Source organism: Centrocercus urophasianus, unplaced genomic scaffold (genome assembly GCF_019232065.1).
Source record: "Centrocercus urophasianus isolate 14NV4802_14NV808 unplaced genomic scaffold, USGS_Curo_1.0 seq_16, whole genome shotgun sequence".
NCBI classification, from domain to species: Eukaryota; Metazoa; Chordata; class Aves; order Galliformes; family Phasianidae; genus Centrocercus; species Centrocercus urophasianus.
The window spans coordinates 41,371,120-41,393,272 of NW_024884711.1; the positions used below are offsets into that span (position 1 = coordinate 41,371,120).

The 22,153-nt window shown below is 38.1% G+C and overlaps 1 protein-coding gene across 1 annotated transcript in view; it reads left to right on the forward strand.

Moving 5' to 3' along the window:
- KMT2C (lysine methyltransferase 2C) overlaps nt 1-22,153 on the forward strand; it is a 109,066-nt gene that overhangs the window by 39,129 nt on the left and 47,784 nt on the right. The window contains exons 12-21 of the mRNA XM_042817430.1: nt 732-848; nt 3,346-3,447; nt 4,137-4,241; nt 5,304-5,485; nt 6,294-6,458; nt 7,069-7,178; nt 13,382-13,447; nt 14,873-15,085; nt 18,731-18,859; nt 20,554-20,673. Coding sequence (XP_042673364.1) covers nt 732-848; nt 3,346-3,447; nt 4,137-4,241; nt 5,304-5,485; nt 6,294-6,458; nt 7,069-7,178; nt 13,382-13,447; nt 14,873-15,085; nt 18,731-18,859; nt 20,554-20,673 — 1,309 coding nt within the window. The remainder of the gene's footprint in view (nt 1-731; nt 849-3,345; nt 3,448-4,136; nt 4,242-5,303; nt 5,486-6,293; nt 6,459-7,068; nt 7,179-13,381; nt 13,448-14,872; nt 15,086-18,730; nt 18,860-20,553; nt 20,674-22,153) is intronic.

Sequence of the window (22,153 nt, forward strand, 5' to 3'; positions counted from 1 at the left end):
TTGTAATTGAGCACACTTTGTGGATGCTCCAAGAGCACACAAGCACTGTATGTCTCTGCATATAAAATAAGGAAGGGGGAAAAAGAAGCTGTCTAAAAATAAGTGGATATTTTCTGAGAGAAGCGTACTATTATGGAGAGTGTTGATTTGAGTTTAATTGATATAATTAATATAAAAAGCTCTCTCTGTATGTGTTGAATTAAAAGAGTTCAGTGGAGCCAACTCCTGCTTCTCTTTGAGAGTAGGATTGAGTCCTAACAAATTCCAGTGTTTGCTTGATTATTCATAGTGAAAGAAATGTGTCTGTGATTGCAACTAATCAAGGGTCCGGGCCATATGCAGAATTCACATGAGCCGAGTGTTTAAAAAGAAAAATGAATCATGTAATGGAGGGTATTTACTTTGGATACTTTGCAACTATGGGGAAAAAATATATATATCCCATATTTCCAATTATTCTTGAACAGAAAAGAAATGTTTCTGGTTTTGTCTGCTTTCTCGCTGGTGATAATGTGATCATATTAATTCGTGCAACTAATTATAGAAGTTAGAGTTATTTCATCACGATCTACGCAGTAATTTGTTGACCATGGCCCAGGGTGCCCATATGCACTTGAAATCACAGGGTGTTTTATTTTACTTACATTTTCTCTAGATGTATTGAACGAGTTTCAATCCCCAAAACAAAAGGACTGCAGGCTGAATTTAACTTGTTGTCTTACGTTGAATAGGGCCGTGGATCAGGATTCCCAGGGAAGAGGAGGCCACGTGGTGCAGGTCTGTCAGGACGAGGCGGCAGAGGCAGATCAAAACTGAAAAATGGAGTTGGGGCTGTAGTCATTCCAGGGGTAAGAACATTTATTTTGAAGCCATGTTGTAGTCTGTGAATGTAACGTAACCTAATTCAACTATAGTTCTTTCATTAAAGTGCTGCTTAAAGCCAAAGAACACTAAAAACTAGAGGTATATGATGAAATCTGGTTATTATTACATATGTATGATTATGAACTACAGCACTAAAGCAAAATAAATCTGAAGCAATTTTATGCAGCTGTTGCCACTTAAAGAGATAATTGCTGGGCATCTTGGCATACTGCTTCTGCTTCTTGAGTGGAAAAAATGCCAAATAAGTACGATAGAGTAGGGGAGACCAAGGCATGTAGTACAGCAGCCTTAGCAGATCAGACCAGAGGTTGTACTACCCTGGGGACCAAACCTGACTGCTGAGGGAAGAGCACAGAACAGAAGAGCCACAGACAATGGGATACTTCTGTTCTGTCTGGGATGGAGCCTTGCTGAACAGAAGGTGGTGTCATTGCCTTGGACAGCTTCTGTTGAAATTTTCTGTCATAAATTTGTGTACATACTTCTAAAAACTGCTAGTGAACATGTAACCTCTTTCAATTCTACAACTCATAAGCCTGTTGAATACAGGCACACCTTCTTTGCTTTACATTGCTGCCTGCTTCTGAGAGCCCTTAGAGAAAAGATGGTTGAGAAGTGTATTTTATTATCTTCCTGCCACTCGGTTTTATAGACATCTGTTGCTCATCCTTGTTTTCCTTCCACTTCTTCATTGCTAATCTGGAGAAATCCAGTATTATTTGATGTTCCTTGTATGAAAACTCTTCCATACAGTTGCTGTCCTTGTCTGTCGTTTTGGCGTGCTTTCCTGTGTTGATTTTGATCTGCCATTTTATATCTCAGAATTCAGTCTTATGATGTTCTTAGTGCAGTTCTTTATATTTGTCGTTCATTTTTTATTACTCTGAATATCTTAATATTGTTGGTAAATGTTATCACCTTGCTCCATGTTGCAAGTTGTGCATGTTCAACACTATGGCCTGTTAGCAGTCATCCCTGTCAGGATGTTCACCCTTGAAAAATTAAAAAGATAATTGATGTTATTATTGAAATTGAGTCATTCACATTGTTGTTTTGCTTTAGAAAGTGTAGGTTTGTACTTCAAGATAAGCCAGGTTTTATAGAACAAATGCTTAAAAAAAAATTGTAACACAGCAGAGAATATTCAGTCAGGTAAGTGTTGTAACAAAAGGGACCATTGCTATTCTCAATTTCCCACAGAAATTTGGACCTGTGACTTTTAAAGTGAACAGCAACTTTTCTACATCAGAATTAAGAGCAACAATGTGGCTGTCTTGTAATAAAGTAGATGAAGGTAGCAATACTAAGAGATCAGCCTTTTCCAGATTAGTGATTGAAATAGAAGTATTTCAGCCCCTTTGCTAAACTTGTTCATACTCATGGGACGGTGACTATTGATCAATTACATGAATTTGGAAATCATTACATGTAGGGAATGGAGGAGAAGGTGGCTACAGGTTAACTCCCATGGGCTCATGTCTGGTGTTCAGCTAGCATCAAAGTTGCAGTAATTCAGTTCTTCACATTCTGCTCTTTTGTACATGCAAGCAACTCTGAGAACACTGTGGAATCTGTGGAAATGCATGCATGGGAAAAAGTCTCCCTGAACATCTTGAGAGGTGTTTCAGGAGTTCTTTGGGTTAATTAGTTACAGCTGCAGAGCTGTCCACAGTACAGTACTTAAACCATATTAACTGTATGCTTATATTCCCTTTTTAGCATTTTCTCAGTAAATGCTGATTTTCAGCAACAGCGTATCAGAAAGATTCCTGTAGCTTTGTAACAGTATTTATATTTGTCTCTAGTGATGTTTGAATCTGTGAAATATTTAGAATATTATTTAAACAAAAATAGGTGTGTAAGTTTTGAATTGTGTTTTTAAAATAATCCACATTTATAAAACTAGAACAGCTGGTAAAACAAAGTTACATTTCCCTACCATGCATTTATCCCTTTTTTTTTTCATAGAACTGTACTCCTATCTTCCAAATTTCCATACTCACTGCTGATTTGGAGAGTAAACAGCCTAAATCTGTTAATGCAAAGTCATGGGTGGCAAATTCTGCACAGCAAGATTTGCATAGAAGTCAGAGCACAAAGCATTCTTTGATGTTTTCTTGTGACTCTCACAAAATCACTAGGTCTTCCTTTCTTCTTTTTCTTCCTGAGGAGCTATATATATACATGCATACAATGAGTTTGTAAAGGCAATTGGGAGTAATGATGTTCTTAGTCAAAAGGAGAATGACAGTCTACAGTAAGGCTTTACATATTGAGATCAAACTAGAGGTGAATTAGTTAAGCAATTTCTCATGAAGATAGCTTTCTGTGAAAGACAAATGCACATTCTGATACGCTTGTATTCTCTGATATTAAAAATCAGCATACTTACAGGTTTCATGTTGTCTCACGTCTTAAAAAATGTGATGTGCTTGCTAATTACCTTGCTTGTTTTGGTAGGTCACGACTATGGACATTTCATCTAACAAAGATGAAGAAGAAAACTCAATGCATAATACAGTTGTCCTCTTCTCTAACAGTGACAAGTTCACTCTCCATCAGGTTAGACTATTAAGCTTTCATTATCTTTCATAGGATCATTACAGTTGGAGAAGATCACTCAGACTATCTAGTCCAACCATCAGCCCATCCCCTCATGCCCACTGACCATGTCCCTCAGTGACACATGTACCCTTTCACTGAACACCCTTTTCTTGGTGACTTCGCCACCTCCCTGGGCAGCTTGTTCCAATGCCTGACCACTCCTTCCGAGAATACGTTTTTCCAAATATCCAGCCTGAATCTCCACTGGTGCAGCGTGAGGCCAACAACTCTCATTTTACTGCTGTTACCTGGGAGCAGTGGCAACCCTCAGCTCTTTTTGTAGACTCATAGAGTCAGCCTCCTTTCAAAGAGTTATAGAAGCACTAAGGTTTCCCTTGAGTCTCCTCTTCTCCAGAGTGAACAATCCCATTTCCCTCAACTGCTCCTCTTAAGATTTGAGCTCCAGACTCTTCACCAGCTTCATTGATCTTCTCAGGATGTGCTCCAGGGCTTCAATATCTTCCTTGTAGTCAGGAGCCCAAAACTGCACACTGTACTTGACACCAGTGCTTTTAATAAAAAAAAAAAAAAGTAAATCTCATTGATAAGAATTTCATCCTAAAGCAACCCAGCTGGGCTTTACTATTAAATATTTTCTGCATTTACTGTCCAACGTGTTGAAAATCTACACTTTTCTATAATTTCAGGATATGTGTGTAGTTTGTGGGAGTTTTGGCCAAGGTGCTGAGGGCAGATTGCTTGCCTGTTCTCAATGCGGTCAGTGTTACCATCCATACTGTGTCAGTATTAAGGTGAGTGCTTTGTTATTTAAGAGATTACTTAATTACACTGTTTTCATATTGTACTTTAATGGCACTATGCTGCCTTTGGTTTTGTGGTAATTAAGGGAGTCATTAACTTGCTAGATATTCTTCAGCTAATGTGACCATTATTTGTATGCAACTTGTGAAAGACTTTAATTAAATGCCATTTTATAGTATGCATTGCCTCAAGAGAAATTAACCTTTTTGTAATTTCACAACCATAAATAGTACTGATTATCCAGCAGTTGGTTAAAATAACAGTTTGAGATATCAGCTTAAAAGCTAAATACAAGCAAAATTTAAAACAAAGAAAAAAAACATAATGCATCTTCATTTACTAGGGGCATAAGGTTTGGTTGATTCAATTTGTCTGTTGGCTGTCAGAATTGACAGCAGTTGGAGTGGTTAATTAATACATTTTTCTTTCATTAGTCTAGGAGAGAATGTGTGAAAATTGAATTTGAATGGTATGAGTTGACTTAGTAAGCAGATAATAAGCTATTTACTCCAATACATAAGCTATATGCTACTTACTATACAAGTACATGTATGTAAAACTGGGATTTCTTCCAACACATCACAGGACATTATTTAAAATGTACTTTACAAAACATCATATCATCATCATGCATTTTTCATGCAGCTGTAGTCTACTACTAGTATGTACATATGTACTACTGGTATGTAGCATACTACTTGTATGCTACTTTTACATTATTGGACCTCAGTAAATTATTTGCTTTAGGTGACTGAAAACTCAGCATTGGCTATCATAGGGTGATACTGCCCTGCGTGTAGTATTTGCAGTGTGTATTTGCTGACGTTCTGAATTCATATTCCTGAAGAGTATCAGCAACTCCACACAGTTTCTTTCTGTTTCTTCCATTCCCACTTAGTGGATGTCCACAAAGTCTGATTGAGAAACAGCTACTTGTGATGTGGTCAGTGTGAGAGGTAGAGCACCCTGCGCTGCGTAGCCAGGCCTTAATTTATGCACTGATTGTGCTTCACAGAGCAGAGCTCAAATGATTTTCACCTTGCCGTTTGCAGATTACTAAAGTGGTGCTTAGTAAAGGCTGGAGGTGCCTGGAGTGCACGGTATGCGAAGCCTGTGGGAAAGCTACAGACCCAGGAAGGCTGCTTCTCTGTGATGACTGCGACATCAGTTACCACACTTACTGCTTGGATCCACCGCTGCAGACCGTTCCGAAAGGAGGCTGGAAGTGCAAATGGTGCGTTTGGTTCTGGTATCAGAAATGCTGGCCTTTTTTGTTCCACTTTGCCACTTTATATTTGCAGTGTCAGTTTAACTGTAATAATGCTTTAATTGTAGTTGAATCAAGTTTATTAAAGCAAACAAAATACTTCTGCTTTGTTTCATTCAGTTATCAATTCAGTATGGTTAGATTAGGTTGTGGTTGGACTTAATGCTCCTGAGGGTCTTTTCCATACTGAGTGATTCTATAATTCTATGGAAATTGTTGTTATCTTCTCTTAATAACCTTTCTTCATACCAGAAGCCACATCATAGAGGTGGACAGTATTTATTTTAAAACTTCTAGACAGAACCCCACTAATCTACATTCACTGAAACGATAAGATAAATTTTTTGGCATTACACCACATTGCTGTAAAGATAAAACCCTCTGAAAACCATTCATGTTATTTGGGTGAAATACATACCAAATAGACATCTGTGTGGCTAAGTGTCTCACGGTGAATGGCAACTGGAAGCAGGCACTCCTTTGACCTTGTTAAAGTGTTACATACACCCATCTGCCTGTTTTTGCAGATTGAAAGGACTTCTTACTTAGGAAACGCTGAAAAAATTATAAAAAATACAGTAATGTTCAAAATCTAAATAACATTTCTTCATTCAAATAAAATATTTTGACCTGAAATAAGCTTATTTCCTCCCATGGAACTAGTTTGTGACCTAAAACTGAATTATTTACCCAGTTCTAAGTTAGGAGAGCTTTGAAGCCACAGAATAGTTGCCTCGCGAACTCAGAATAACAGATCGTTCTGTCTTTTCTGCAGGTGTGTTTGGTGCAGACACTGTGGAGCAACTTCACCAGGCTTAAGATGCGAATGGCAGAACAATTACACGCAGTGTGCTCCCTGTGCAAGTTTGTCTACCTGCCCCATCTGTTATCGCACTTACAGGGATGAGGAGCTTATAATTCAGTGTAGGCAGTGCGATCGGTAAGGATCTCTGCTGTTCTGCAGGCTTTTTCTGGTTAAAGCTTATTTTATTTTTTATTTTTTCTTCCAGTGTAAAAGCATAAAGATGAAGGGAACGGTCTTGTGGTAAAGAACACTGGACTGAATCTCAGAAGTCTTTTTTATTTCATTCCTAGTTACACTACGGATTTTATTATATGACTCTGGGCAAATTAATTAATTACTTTGTGCCTCATCTTCCCCCTCTGTAAAAATAAAGTATAACTAATTTACCTCATAAGACTGTTGTGGTGAGGTTAGATCTAGATTATGTTGTATCAAATGATTAGATAAAATGATTTCAAATATAGGGAGAAATTATAATGCCAAGATATATTTCCTTCTGGTACATTTCTTTACAAAATTTTTCTTCCTGTGAAGGGAAATAAATAATCTGATACTCTATATATATTTAGCACACACCACTATAGAAGAATGTTGTGTATGGAGAACCTATGTCATCCTTTCTCCCTATTAGAATTTAAATTAAACAAATATTTCACATTTACTTGGACCATATACTGATATTTAGGTCTCCTAAAACACCACATATTTCCTTTAAATTGTATTTTTTCCCCCACTTAATTTCTAGATGGATGCATGCAATCTGTCAGAACTTAAACACAGAGGAGGAAGTGGAAAACATAGCTGATATGGGTTTTGACTGTACCATTTGTAGGCCATACATACCACCAACAAACGGTAAGAAGACAATTGAAACCAATGGCAGGACTGCACACTGCAATAAATAGGTGTGGGAATGGGTTATGGTTCTTTTCTGTGATGGAGAGTTGGCTTGTTGTAGAAGCAAGATCTTTATTTTTATTTAAAGGGCATCCTGGAAGTGTCCTCAGCTCTTTCTCACCCTCTGGTAATTGGCTGCAAAGCCATCTCTGCAGCCAAAGACAACCTGTCAGGGAGAATTCTTGACGGATTTAGTGAAGATAATTTGGGCAAAGGACTAAAAACATCTGATATTGAAAGGGATAAATGTATCTCACTTTGTCAAGAGGAAGGAAGAACAATCTTAATTGAAGAATATTGAAATAAATTCTGTGCAGAAAAACATTCCATATATCAATGCTTTGAAGCCTTTTGAAACAGCAGTAGCTGTAACAGTCCATATAAGCATTTTTTCCCTCCAATCTTATGGTTTATTAATGCCACTCCCTCAGCTCTCCCAGTATTTAAGACCTATAGTTCCTTAGATGTGAAATTTAAAAATACCTCCATGTTTCCCTGCTTGAGATTCTCATGTTTTTGTTAGTTAAAATACATATTTCTAATGAATTTTCGTCTCCTCTTGACATGTTTTCAGGAAACATACAGACTTCCTTGTCTGTAGTATGCAGTTTCACAGCATTGGTGCTTCAGGAGCTGAGGTTACTGTGGTTTTTCTCTTTGAGCACAGCTACACCATCTGGTTCTGTGGGATGGTACTGGCTGATATTATAGTGAGTGGCTTGTCAGCAATTAGATTGGCCTATTAGATGATTTATGGTCTTGCTACAAGAATAGTATCCTGGGTCTGTTTTCTCTGCCTGTCAGCACACAGGAGTGTCTGCTTCAGTCTGTTGCTTTAACAGAGCACTGACGCCTCTACGTGTTTTCAGAATAATAGGATGGTAAAGTGTTTCATGTTAACTCTTTATTGAGAGTGTCATCAGATTTGAGAACATGGTAGAAGGAAGGAACAAGAAGCAAGCAGACGTTTAAAAAACAGAGCAGCAGGGGTAAGATTGAGATAAAGGGTTAGCGACAGCAGAAGGCTTGTGTTCGAGAGGTCTGCCAAGAAGAGTTCAGCAGAGATCTGGAGTTCCTTTATGCCTCCTGTCCTCGTAACGATGTGGCAACAATTGTAACTTAATGATGTGGCTTTGGGAAGTTGTAAATTCGCTTGCGTGAGTTGATCAGCTAAATGCGTGTGGTTGTGGAACGCTTCTAAGTATCGCACTTGTGTCACTGTTGGAAGTAAAGATTACATTTACTTATGTATTTCTACAACTTGCTTCACGTTTGAGCTCTACTTTCTCAAGTTCAAAACGGAATTAGCTTTCTCAGTGGAAAAACCAAGAAACTCGTAAATATAACAGTTTTCTGTTTCTTTTGGTGATAATGTTTGGACACTTAAAACGCGCATGTCCAAGTAAGGAATACTACCTTTTCCTTTTCCTTAGAAGCTTGCAGAGCTAGTGCTTTGGTGATAATAAGGTTCATAATTTGGTAGGTGGAACAACTTCAGAAGGTGGTATCAGGCGTTTAACTTCCAAGCGTAAACTGGCTCCTGAGAGAGTCCTTTCTGAAACCACCATGGAGTTGTGTAGGTTCATCTTCTGAGAAATAGGAACCAGTCCAGCAAGACCTGTTAGAAAGTTCCCCACCCTTTGCAGTTTCTGCTCAACTCTTTTATGAGACAAGTTTCTCTGCTTTTTCTTTGTCTTTTTGACTCAGTATGTGTAGTAACTCTAACGTGTGTACATTTGCACAGTTGCATGTCTAAATATATCATTTGATGCATGTTCTAGAAATATTTGCATGTACTTTTATATGAAACGTCTCAGTGTTTTGTTAATTTTTCTACGTTTGAAAATTCGGTGTAATTTTCTGTTTCAAGATGAGAGAAACAAATGCTAATATTGTAAGGTTTCTTAGAGTATACCATATAGGAATTTTATTGAGGCAGTTCTTTCTCTTTCCATCTGATCTACCACAGAGGATATTAATATATTGCAAATATTATTACAATTTTCTCTACTACTTTATTTGAAACGAATCAGCAGCCCCTCAACCTAGTAACTTATCACTACATAGCAGCTGAAAAGTAGGTGTATTTGTTGGTAGTAAGTAAATATCTTTTAGAATGTACGTATTGAGAAAGAGCTTCCAGTTTTTTCTCTTTAGAAAACCAGAACCTTAAGAGTTCTTGCCTATCTTATCTTAAGAATATAGAATATGTATCTGATAATCTCAAAGTCATCTTCTTCATGAAATAGGAATAAAATATAAATAGTTCTTCTTTTTCAGCACACATAAATATCCACAGCCAGCAGATGGTAAAATTTGTTCCAAAGTAGTGCCATAAGTCTTAATTTGTATATTATTTTGAAATACACATCTTTGATCAGTATTCCATCAGGTTGTTTTTAATATGGTCTCATGTGAAAATAAAGAATCGTGGAATTATCTAGGTTGAAAAAGACCTTCAAGATCATCAGATCTGACCAGCCTGATCTGCTGATTCCCATCACAAAGCTGTGTCCATTAGTGTCACGTTCACATATCTCTTTAATATATCCAGGGATGAGGACTCAACCACTTCCCTGGGCAGCCTGTTCCAATGCTTGGCCACTCTTTCCATGAAGAAATTCTTCTTCACTAACTCTGTTGATTTTCTCTGAACATGCTCAAGCAACTCAATATCATTATAGTGTGGGGCTCAAAAATGAACACAATATTTGAGGCACGATCTCACCAATGTTGTGTTCAAGGGGACAGTAATTTCTCTAGTCCTATCAGCCACACTTTTTCTAATTCAGGCCATGATGCCATTGGCCTTCTTGGTCACTTGGACACACTCTTGGCTCATTTTCAGCCAGCTGTTGACCAACACCCCTAGGTCCTCTTCCAGGCAACCTTCCAGCTGGTCTTGTCCAAGCCTGTACTGTTGCATCAGGTTTTTATCACCCAAGTGCAGGACCTGAATGTCATGCAGTTGGGCTCGGACCCTCAATCCAGCCTATCTAGATCCTTTACAGGGCCTTCCTGCCTAACTTGGTATCATCTGTGAGCTTATGAGAGTGAACTCAATCCCCTCATCCAGATTACTGATAAAAATGTAGAGCAAAACTGACTCCATGACTGAGTACTGGGGTGCACTACTGGTGACCAGCTGCCAATTGGACTAAACTCTGTTCACCAGGACTCTTTGCACCCTGCCAACCAGCCAGTTCTTCACCCAACAAAACAGTACACCCATGTAAGCCACAAGCCAATTTTTGGGGGGAGAATATTATTGGAAACAGCATTAAAAACTTAGCCAAAATCCAGGTAAGAAATATCCACGGACTCTCCCTCGTCTACTAATCAAGTCATCTTGGAGGAGATCAGTTTTGTCAGGCAGGACCATATGTGCTGTGAAATGACATCCAAGATCTGCTCCCCCTTTCCTGGTACTTTTCGAATTAATAATAACTTTCTAATTAATAAGAACTTAGAAAGCTATCAGGATTATTTTTAATGTTACCATGATTGAAGTACTGGCAGCTGATCTAGGTAGCAGCAGCCTTGGTGCTGTGGTACCTGCACGTTCAGGATAGAGATGTGCGTTTCTCACCCCCGCAATCATACTCTCTCCCAGACAAGCAACTCTAAACCATCTAGCCATCATTTCTGCCTGTCATTTACCATTGTACAACATGGCTCCCCTTATGGAAGCCCCATCCATAAATTCCATCCCTTCAGCTCTGCCTGGTTTTCTTTAGTGGGAACAGCTAAGGAGATCTGAATGCAAATGCACGTAACAGCTAGTTACAGCTCATGTGGTGATACAAGACTTGCAGTGTATACTTTACATTGCTTCTATATCCTGTACTTATAATATTAGGAGCTAAAATTTTAAATTTGGTATGTATATTATTTCAGCTGTTAGATTCTTGTATGTTGCAGTATTTGCAAATAAATCCCTGCATCACAGGCATCTGATATTACTCAGGTATTGTCTCCACATCGACCATTTTGTACTATCCCTTATGCTGATTTCATTTTTTCCTTGAATTATTCCTTTCTATTGCAGCCTTTAAATTGCAGCCACCTTTCATTTTGAACTGTGATTTATTCTTGTCATATTGGACTTTGTGCACTTCTTTCTTTTTTCTTTTTTTCTTTTAACTGAGGCTGCTGCTTATCATTCAGCAGGTTTTAGACCCTTTGGAAAATAACGATATAATTTTGGTTGAACATCTGAGTTGATCAGAAGGCTGTCGTTTCTTTGTTCTATTTTTTAAGGAGTATTTTTTTCCCTTTAACTGTCTTAGTCTGACTTGGAATTCTTTTTTTTCTATTATCCATTTTATTGATTTAATCTTTTATCTGCACTCTAATTAGCTCCTTTTATGGAAATTTGCTTAATACTGTCTTCAAACATTGTGCATCTTCTTTGGGCCAGTCTCTGAAGTCCTCACTTTGGTTGCTGTCAGCTTGTTTGTCTGTTTCAAGTCTATTCAGTCTCCAGCACTGAATTTGTTCAGTCTGATATGGATGAAGACTCCATGTTGTACAACTTTTGTATTAGGACACCAAATTTCTGTTCACAGTGATCTTTGCGATTTTTTTGCTTACTTTAGAGTCCAGTTCAATAGTTGTTAACTCTGACTTAAAACAACTTGTAAACAATGGAAAAAATCAGATTATATCACTTCTGCCTTTGATTATCTCTTAGAATTTGCCTTTTTGTGTTTGTGAGTGTCTTCCATCCTGCAGCTCATCATGTGTTTTTCTGCTTCCCTCCAGCTTAGTATCACCTTCAAAATGTCATTTTCACTTTTGTTTCTTCCGTGCTTTTTCCTTCAGTGTCCATCAGTTTTTCAGTAATGCTCACAGGCTCCTTACATTTTCTAATTTTCTGTCGTTACACTTGCCATAAAACGTTCAGAGGACTACAATTCTTGAAGACATATTTTGTTTCCTTATTTCTCATGTATGCGTAGAAAAACATTCTCTAGATTTTGTATCAACTACATCCTTGTTTTGTATTTAACGGAGTGTTAACGTTATTTGGAAGCTTGTTCTTTTCCTAGTCTTGCCTTTGTCTCCCAGATTTGTGTGTGAGATTGTAGCACACATGCAACTGGTCTGAGAAACATGAGCCTTCCTCACATGCTTTCCCTCACTGGTCTGGGCCTGTGTAGTAGATGCAAAAGTAAAACACTGGATGTTTATCCAAGAGTTAAACTCAGCCTAGCTAAGATTTCTAGGGAAAAAAGAAAAGTGAATAAACATTGAATGTACAGTAATGCTAACCATGTCAAACTAACTGGTTTTTTTTTTGTTTTAATTCTCAGAGTGAGATAAAAGCTTCTAATTTTCCCTGTACTTAACTGTCTACATAATCTCTATAAAGTTACTACTAATATTAAAAATCTAATGTACATATTACAGGTTAGTGAAGCGTGATTACAGTTATTGTAATTAACGCCGATGGGAGAAACATTTCTACCTGCAGCAGTAGTGTGCTAGCACCAGAGGACATTTTGATCATCATTTGTTCTCTGAAGCATACAAGGCACAATTTTGAAATTGAGCTTCTACTGTTCCATCGGTCAGTATTTTAATTTTGAATAAGAATGACCCTTTCTAACATGAACAGGTCATGTCTCATCTGCTCTAGGATGTTATATCAGCCTTACTTTGTTTCTGGTATATCAGACATCTGACAGTATAGACACAGCTAGAAGTCAGTGTACGAAGCTGTTGGAGTCCCCCACCACTTCTGGGAAGATAGGACAGTAAATGATACCTGTTCATAAAGTCCTCCTGTTATTGGCATGTAGTTCAGCAAAACCTGGACAGTGTGAGCAGTGTAGGGGTTACCTTAAAATCCTCTAGATCCAGAGCATGTGTTTGCCTGTGATCCAGTAGGCAGAGATAATTTGTCATCATGTTCAGTGCTTCCCCAGAGCCTTTCCTGGCTCAGGCGAATTGGAGAACTTCAGCTGATGCCAGGCTTGTTTTGTAGTCGCATCTTCTGGGATGCTGAAAAGCCTTTTTTAAAGGTGCTGGTGAAAGTTGCCAACAGCATTTATTAGGGAGTTTAACAGAACAGTTCAAAGGGAAAACTACTTGAGAGTTTCAGTTTAAATCAAGTCACACTTTTTAAAAGTTGAAATGATTTTCCTTATATTTTTCAGTGCCTTCTTTGGACTGTTGTGATTCATCAGTTGGAGCTCAGATTATTTCAAAATCAAAAGAACTAGGTAAAGAATGTAAACACTTAATCTTTGATCATTTAGCATATTGTAAGGGTATACTTTTACATCAGGCAAAAATACCTTTTTGTTTTTATAACACATGACATTAACTATCCTTCCAATTATCACAGCATGCTTTTCATTTTTTTCTATCTTCTTTTTTTCTCTTTTGCTTGCCATACGCGTGCTATAATAATAATCTGAGATTGTGCTTTGATTCTGCAGACTTAGTTGCTTGCCTTAATATTAGCAGTAAAAGATAACACAGTTTGGCTGAGTTAAAAATACATAAAGGATGAAATTGTAGGAGGACACAACTTTTCTGTATTTGTCTAGTGTATGCTAGGAATTTACAGTCTTGACAAGCCTACTGACAAGTCGTTTTTTATCGTAGTGCCTAACACATTCATCATGTTAGGGTAGCTTCCATCATGTCAGGATTTTATTCTACTTGATCCTGCTAAGTGTAGTTCTGAGAGAAGTTTGTCCCCTCCAATATCTGAAAAAAAAAGTGCAGTTTTTTTATGCGCTCCTTTTTAGTTCAACTTAAGAAAGCAATCATCTATGAAGAGTTGCATTCAGAACCAGCTGTGTTTTGGGGTGCAGGATGCTACATAAGAAAATATTTTTTGTTGAAGAGAGCAGAAGTTATGATGTTCAGATGTTTTCAAAAATTATATTATCCAGTCATAATGCAATTGGGCTCAAAGAGCAGAAGCATCATTGCAGCCTCTTCATTATTGCGCATACCCAGAAAGTTCCCAAACTTTTAGTTGCAGTTGCTGGAGCAGACGACTGAGACAGCAGTGTCTTTCTACATTGTGAAGTGAGGAATAATGTAAAAAATTTATCAGACTCAGTTGTCATGCAACAGCTTCAGGAGGTAGAAGTCTTGCAGGTCTTGGGAGACTTGGGTTCTACTCAGTTTACAAATAGGTCTTGAGCCATTCACTTGATATAATTTATTTTTTGTCTATCTATAAAAGAGGGTTAATTATTTGCTTGTTTCACTAAGAGTTCTACAAGTGTAAAGCTGAGTTACGACATGAAGCTGTACAGCTGAAGGATTTGGCTGTTAAGCAGCAGGGACCCAGACTAAGACTTGCACAGATTTTTCTGTCAGGGATACCCAAATACCCTGTAAGGCACCAGTTTCCATAATCAATTAGTTCTGTCTAATGAATTCTGGATGTAAGTTGTAGCAATGTAATGGATGGTTGCTGGATTTGACATCAGTCCGAATTATAAAGCTGTAACTGCAACATGTAAGACAGTATCATATCTCTCTGTTTTATTTATACTGACTTCCTCACTCATGAATCAGTTCCATACATGTGAATTATTAACTCTTAAAAGTGCTGTTCCTAAAGATCTAAGACTTGTAAATTAAAGAGTTTTATATTGCTGTTATGATTCATTTAACTTTTATAGACCCACCGAAGACATACACACAGGATGGAGTCTGCTTGACAGAATCCGGCATGTCTCAGTTACAGAGCCTAACTGTCACAGTACCTAGAAGAAAACGGACGAAACCAAAGCTTAAATTGAAGATTATAAATCAGAACAGTGTGGCTGTGCTTCAGACACCCCCAGATGCCCAGTCAGAACACTCAAGAGATGGCGAGATGGATGACAGTAGAGGTAGCAATGTTCTTTTGGCCTGTCTTGTATGTTGAGTGCTGCACTACATGTGTACGTTGCATACATCCCTAGGAGAATTTGTAACACTCATTTTTGTAAATTCTGTACTGAATGATCTGTGGGAATTGCTTGGACAGTAGTATGATTCGTTGTTGAACAGTCCAGGGATTTTCTTACCATTGTTCTGTTTTTGTCATCCATGCCATGCGAAACACTTTTCTGAGGCTGGCTACACTGGAAATAGGAGTTGCCTCTTTGATCATTGGATTACTTTAGGGAATACTGTGCATTTACTGAGTACAAGTGCATTTTGAGGCTCTCAACAGTGCGAACACCATTTGAAAAATGGTACTGTTGGCTCAGCAGTAGATTCCTGTAAGGCCTACGTTTGAAACCAATGAGAAAGTGAAAGCTCTTTACTTAAAGTATTTCTTTTATAAGGTGGGCTGAACTGAGGGGAGAAAATACTTTTTGTTTGTTCCTATCTTCAAAGTAGAATTTAAGACAGAATTTAAGTTTGGATGTGAGTTCTGAGAGATGACTCTTGTTCATGTTGATGACACTGTACGTAGAGACCTGCCAAATGGTTTCAGTTTCCAGGGCAGAGTATCTGTTTAACGTGGAGGTAAGAGGCAAGTTGACAGTGCTTGCACAACATCTCAGACTGGCAAGGGATGAAGGGGACTAGCACTTGCCTATCCAACCACCTCATTCTGTGTATGGGAATGAGATTTTGGTAAATTGTAGAAAACTTTAGGAGAGTTCCTTCAACTGCGTATTTGAGCACATAGCAGACTTACGTCACAGGGGCCAGCAGTACTCATTCTCATCTCCTTTCCTCAAAGAAAAGTGAGCACAGCAGCTAGAAGGTGGGAGTTGAGGGAGGGAAAAGAAGCCCCTAGGAGTAAGCAACCTTCTTTTTACTTCAAATCCTCTTAAGCAGTAGAAATAGCAGCCAGCATGGTGCAATACTGTTCTCCCATCCTCTTTGCCGTAGTCTGGCTGTATATTCTGATAAGTATGTTGGTAGGATTGGTGTTAATCCGTGGCCTAAGGAAAGGCTTACTGGAACAGCAGGTGTGAAAGTTATTACATTAGTCATGCAGGTGTCTGTTACGAGTGGAACATGGGCACCCCACATCACCACAATCTAACATGCTCTGTTTATGCAACATTACCTTGTTGTTAATCAGATTAAATGTCATAAGAAGCTTTTTTTAGATACAGAGTGTGTGCTTGAGATAACTGGGTAGTTCAACCATCAACATAGTTTCCATCTTAACTTGTTGATATAAGTATTGTTCCTGTTGTTTGATTAGCACATTCTTAACCTTCTGCTACTGACTACAGTTTTTTTTTTTTTAAATAATAGGTTCCCTTTGTTTATAGCCTTTAAAACAGTTAAGTAATTGATTTTCTTTTGTTTTCTTTGGAATTCACAGTGTTTGGGATATTATCATAGCATTACTCTGACTCTTATTCATCTCATGGCTTCGTACAGTCCACCAAGTGGGTTGTTGAAAGGAAAAATGCTTTCAGTTTTGGTTTGAAGGCATCAAGATAGAGAATTAACCACTTCCCTTGTTCTTTCGCAATGGTTGATCATCTTTGCTTCTACGACTGTGTGCTTGTATTCTATTTAACAATGATAACTTTCTTATCTACTTCTTGACTTTTACATATACCCTTTTCTACTAGATACCAAGATACTTAAATGTAATAGCAGAGTATGATAGTAGAATCAAAGCTTCAGACTTTAATTTTAGTTCTGGATTTCTTCTACTGTGTTGGGTTTTTTTTGTTGTTGTTGTTGGTTTTGTTTTGATTTTATTGTTTTGGTTTTGTTTTTCTCTTCTGCTGGGAAATAGCAAACAAAAATATATGTGCATGTTCCATAGATGATTTTTTTATGCACTGAGAAAGTGTGTTCACATGTGGCTGTAACTGTATGTGAATGGTAGACTGGCTGGGTTTCCTGGAATCTCTAGCCTACATGTATTCTGTAGAGTGGATCTGTCCCTGTTCCCTGAAGTTTTTGTGTGGGCATCAAGCTGAATAAGGCCATGCTGCTGCTTTGATTGAAGCAACGTGGTACAGTAATTTCAGGTAAATACAAATGCTGTCACCAAGCTGAGTGGTGCAATTGATACAATGGAAGGAAGGAAGGCCATCCAGAGGGGCTAGGACAGGTTTGAGGAGTGGGCCTACATGAACTCATGAAGTTTAACAAGACCAAGTGCAAGGCGCAGCGCTTGGGCCAGGGCAATCCTAAACATTGGTATAGATTGGGGGTCAAATGGATGGAGAGCAGCCCAAGTAAGAACCTAAAGAGGCCTACAGGAGAGCTGGATGGGGACATTTTTTCAGGGAGTGTAATGACAGGACCAGGGATGATGGTCTTAAACTGAAAGAGTCTAGGTTTGGATTAGATACAAGTAAGAATTTTTTCACTATGAGGGTGGTGAGGCACTGGAACAGGTTTCCTGCAGTGGTTGCCCCATCTTGGTAGTGCTAGGTTAGATGGGGGCTAGGTTAGATGGGGCCCTGCACAGCCTCGTCTTGTGGGACGATGTTCCCTGCCCATGGCAGGGGGTTGGAAATGTGTGGTTTTTAGGGTCCCTTCCAACTCAAACCATTCTGTGATTCTATGAAAAGTCAGGTCAGTGACAGCCTTTGAAAGAGCAAGAGTTGTAGCTGTACCACAGCTGACTTGGTGTTATGGTCCACTTCTGTCTGCACTAGGACTGAGTAGACTACAGGCTATATTCCTAGAACTATATTTCTCCTATTCACAACTGTATGCATAAATACAAAGCAGAAAATTTGTATTTTGGTATTTTTTCCAGGGACTATTGTATATTTACCCTAGATATTTCAAAAGCTTTACAACTTAATGAAGATGTAAGGTCATTATTATAGTCACATTTTAGAGATGCCAGAAACAGAATTAACTGAGTGTCTCTTCAACACCAAAGACTTATCAGTACTCTTATCTGTTTTTGACCTGCAGACCTGTAGAATATGAACTCAAAATTGTGATCTTTGTCTTAAAGGCTGAATACTTCTGTTGGGTTGAATTTTCTGTTGTGTAAGTCAAACTCCTCTGCATAAATAACTCTGCTTTCAGTCAGTCACACAGCTTCAAGTCAAGAACCCTTCAAACTAAGAGTCATTATATATTATCTTCCATCTGTAGGCTGTATTTTTTCAGTCTGTCTTCACAGTGAAAACAAATTCAACCAAACATAACTTAGGTAGAAGGTAAACAAAATATATCTTGCAAGTTAGATGGTGTTCATATTCCTCAGTGTACTGTTAGAAATTGCTTAAATGCTTGGAAAATGCAGCACAGGGTACTGAAAGAGGTGCCTAAAGTGATAAATCTCAAGATTCACATGTAATAATGATAGTGTTTAGTCACTGGTATTGTGTTGACATAACCTCACAGGAAATTAAGGTATATACTGGGTCTTTGTGTAGTCAGGTGGCTTTCTCACAAGTGTGGAAAGAGCATGGCTATTTATCATCCTCCTGAAAAAGCTGTTATTCTCAATAATTGCTGAGAAAACATAGAGATGTATGCATTTTGGGAAAATGTCTTCCTCCCCCTTTCCAGTTGAACTTAGCATTGCATCTTTTCTGCAGAGGGTGATCTTATGGATTGCGATGGGAAATCTGATTCCAGCCCAGAACGGGAAGCTGTGGATGATGATACCAAAGTGGCAGAAGGAGCTGATGGGATTAAAAAAAGAAAGCGAAAACCCTACAGACCTGGTAGGACACACAATTTACATAATTGTGTCACTTGTTCAGCTCTTTTTTTCCATACATTAAAAAAAGAATAGGAAAAAAATGTGAAATCATGAAGCGTTCTCTTGCTAACTGGTGATTTTATTGTTTTAAAGTTTTTTACCAAATACTTTTCCAAAGGTTGCTGCATAGCAGTACAGCTGCAATAATATCTTGTCAATTACTGTTTGTAGTTGGAATCTATACCTTGTTACTGATTCTTAACTCGATAGGAAAATGTACTCCATTTATATCATCAATGGAGACCAGTTTGTGTGTATACATCTTGAAGTATCTGAATTTCAGAGAACTTTCCACTGGTGTCTTCCTTTCTGAAATCGTTGATAAGAGTAACGTGCTAAACATTTGTGGAGTACTTCTGGCAATTAAGTTTAATGAATGCATTTATTGGATGGAATTCATTTATTTTAATTAATCAGTGCCGTCAACTGTTAATTATTCTGTGGAATAACTTGTGTCTTGAATGCAGAACCTCTTGAGCTGTCTCTTGACAGAGGAAACCTAAGTGATTGTGTAGCAAGTAGCTCTGATTCTTTTAGGTCTCGTTCTGAACCCAAGATAATAAGTAAGGTGTCCTTAGACAAAAGCTGCCTTTTTGAAGAGCCTCTACATCACACTCCTCAGTGTCTGTGCTACTGCTGCTTTTGTTTTTCATTATGCAACCACTCACTGCTGTGGGATGATAAGCAGATTGTAGTCATTGCAGTCACAAATACTCTTTTCAACGGACACACCCATCCTCCTTACTGTGATGGCCATATCCTCTGATTATAAAGATAGCAGAGGAAGTTTCACTTGCTTCCCTATCAGTAGTTAAACAGCTTTCTACCACTATTTTCCCTCCCCAGTGCTGTGCAAGAGCCGTGTCTCAGAAGGTCAGGCCCATGTGCATTCTGCCTTCCATGATGGGGGCACCATATGGAGATGGTGGTGCAAACCCACAGCTCTTAACAGAGAGTTCCTGCTTCTCTGCAACTAATATATCTCAACAAGCCATTTATTTCCACTGACTCGTCCTCAAGAGAAGAGAGCTTCATTTGCTCAGAGTGATTTTGGATCATGAGTTGTTAAGCAGCCATCTGTTAGTTTTCTGCAGCCAACAATTTCCCTGAAAAATTTAACAAACCTGAGTTTGATGCATGTACGTACCTATAGACCAACTGTAAAGGACCAGGAGCACTGCAGTCAATCATTAGTGAAGGATTCTGGAGTTTCAGCCAGTATCGTGTTGGTTAATTATCTTTTCATTATGTGGTACAGCCTTCTAATACTGTCATTTGGAGTGCTGAGCTCTTCAGAGCAATTCGAATTTTCTTATGACCCCTTAATGTTCTTTAATAGGTTTCATTTAGTAGATTGACTAATTTTAGCAATTCATCAGCTTGCCAAGGGAGGAGAGAACCAGTGTCTGAAAGTCACCAGGTTTGGTGATTTAATCTCCTTGCAGATGTATTAAAGTCCTAAAATTCTGATCCTTTCTGATAATTACATGTATACCCACTGAGACATAAAAATTAAGAAATGAGAATCCTCGGGCGCATAGGATTTGTTCATCTCTAGATGCAGTTGTCCCTTTTACCTGCAGAACAATCTTGGCTTTCATTCTTTCTGTGAAATACAGTTTTAATCAGTATATTGAAATTTTGCTTCTTTTTTAGGTATTGGTGGATTTATGGTACGTCAAAGAAGTCGTACAGGGCAGGGGAAGACTAAAAGATCTCTCTCTAGGAAAGATTCTTCTGGGTCCGTTTCTGAGCAGTTGCCTGGCAGAGATGAGGGTAAGTGCAGAAATTTGCTTTTAATTTTTTGTTCATGCGTAGTAAAGTGAAAAATAGTGCAACTTACAATGTATGGTACTTTCTGGAGATGGAATGTGAAGGAAGCAGGTTTTAGTGTTTGTTGTGATGACTTTTTTTAATGGACTGAAAATACTAATTCCTACGCACATACAGTTTTGGCAGAGCCAATGATTTACAAGGAAATAGAAACAATTGCAGGCTGTTGTTAAAGCTTAGCAGTGTGAATTGTAGGGACTGTTGTGTTGTGTCAGAACTCTAGCTTAGACAAGTAGAAGGTAGAAAAAAGTGTAAGAAATGAGGAAGGATGAGAGCAGTTCTTCTGATAAGCCTTCCTTCAGACATATCTGGATCTAGAGTTATCTTCTGGATCATGAGTTTTAATATTCACCAATGTTGCATGTTGCACAAAGATATTAGAGCTTTTTTATGTATCTGATTATGCTCTGTGAATCCTGTACTAGTGAGCTCAATGATATTTTTATTGTTCTATGAAGAAGTAATTGCCTTCATTCATTTTAAACTGGATATGTGAGAGTTGTTTCGTAAGATAATCTCACAGTTTTATGTTTAAAAAAGTCAGTATTAATTTGTAATACTCTAAGATTCTCTAGCTGTGTCATCTTTCCCTCCCTTTAGTTTCATCTTTTCCAGGCTGAAGTCTCCTACTTAGTTAGGTCTCTTTTCTCACCATGAAACTACTCTGGTGCCTCTGATATTTTAATATTCAGTGGATTGGGCATCAAACAAGAAGTCAGGTGTTGCTCCTAGGACTTATTCTCGTGCTTGCTATGTGTAATTACACTAATCATTTCATCCATCTGGGTTTTTGTGCACTATGTAGCGTAGATATTTAGGTATCATTGAGGTGAGATGTGGAATGTATTTAGTTCAGTCTGTTTGTTATTATCAGTGGAAAGAGGCAGCTGCTTCTGGAAATTGACTGACACTATCTTAGAGGACTCTGGCCTTCAACTTCTGCTGTTACTCCTTCCTGTTTGCTGAGCTATTCAGTTTGAAACATGGTGGAGACCTGTATTTACTGCAGTATGTAGTCAGTATTAAAACCTAATAGATTTTTTTCCTTATTTGCTTTTGTAGAACTATTTTATGAAGTCAGCAAATCATTGCAATCCAATGTAGTAGCTGGATTTCCAGTTCAGAAAGAGTTTGCTTTCTCTTCGCTATTAATGTTAAAGATATGTGTTCCTGCTTTGTAAAAACTATGATATGCTGAGTTGTTTTAGGTACTGCAGATAAATTTTGCATTAAAAAGTTTCAATTCATACATAGGTATTTTCTCCTTTGAGTTAAAAAAAAAAAAAAGAAGTGAAAAAGGTTGAAAAGTTAATTATTCATTCTCAGAAACGTTCTCAGTAACAGTACAATGCTTGTTGTTCAAAAGCAACATTCTTCAGTTAAACAGTTAAGCTTCTTGCTCAGGCACAATTGCTTGTTAAGA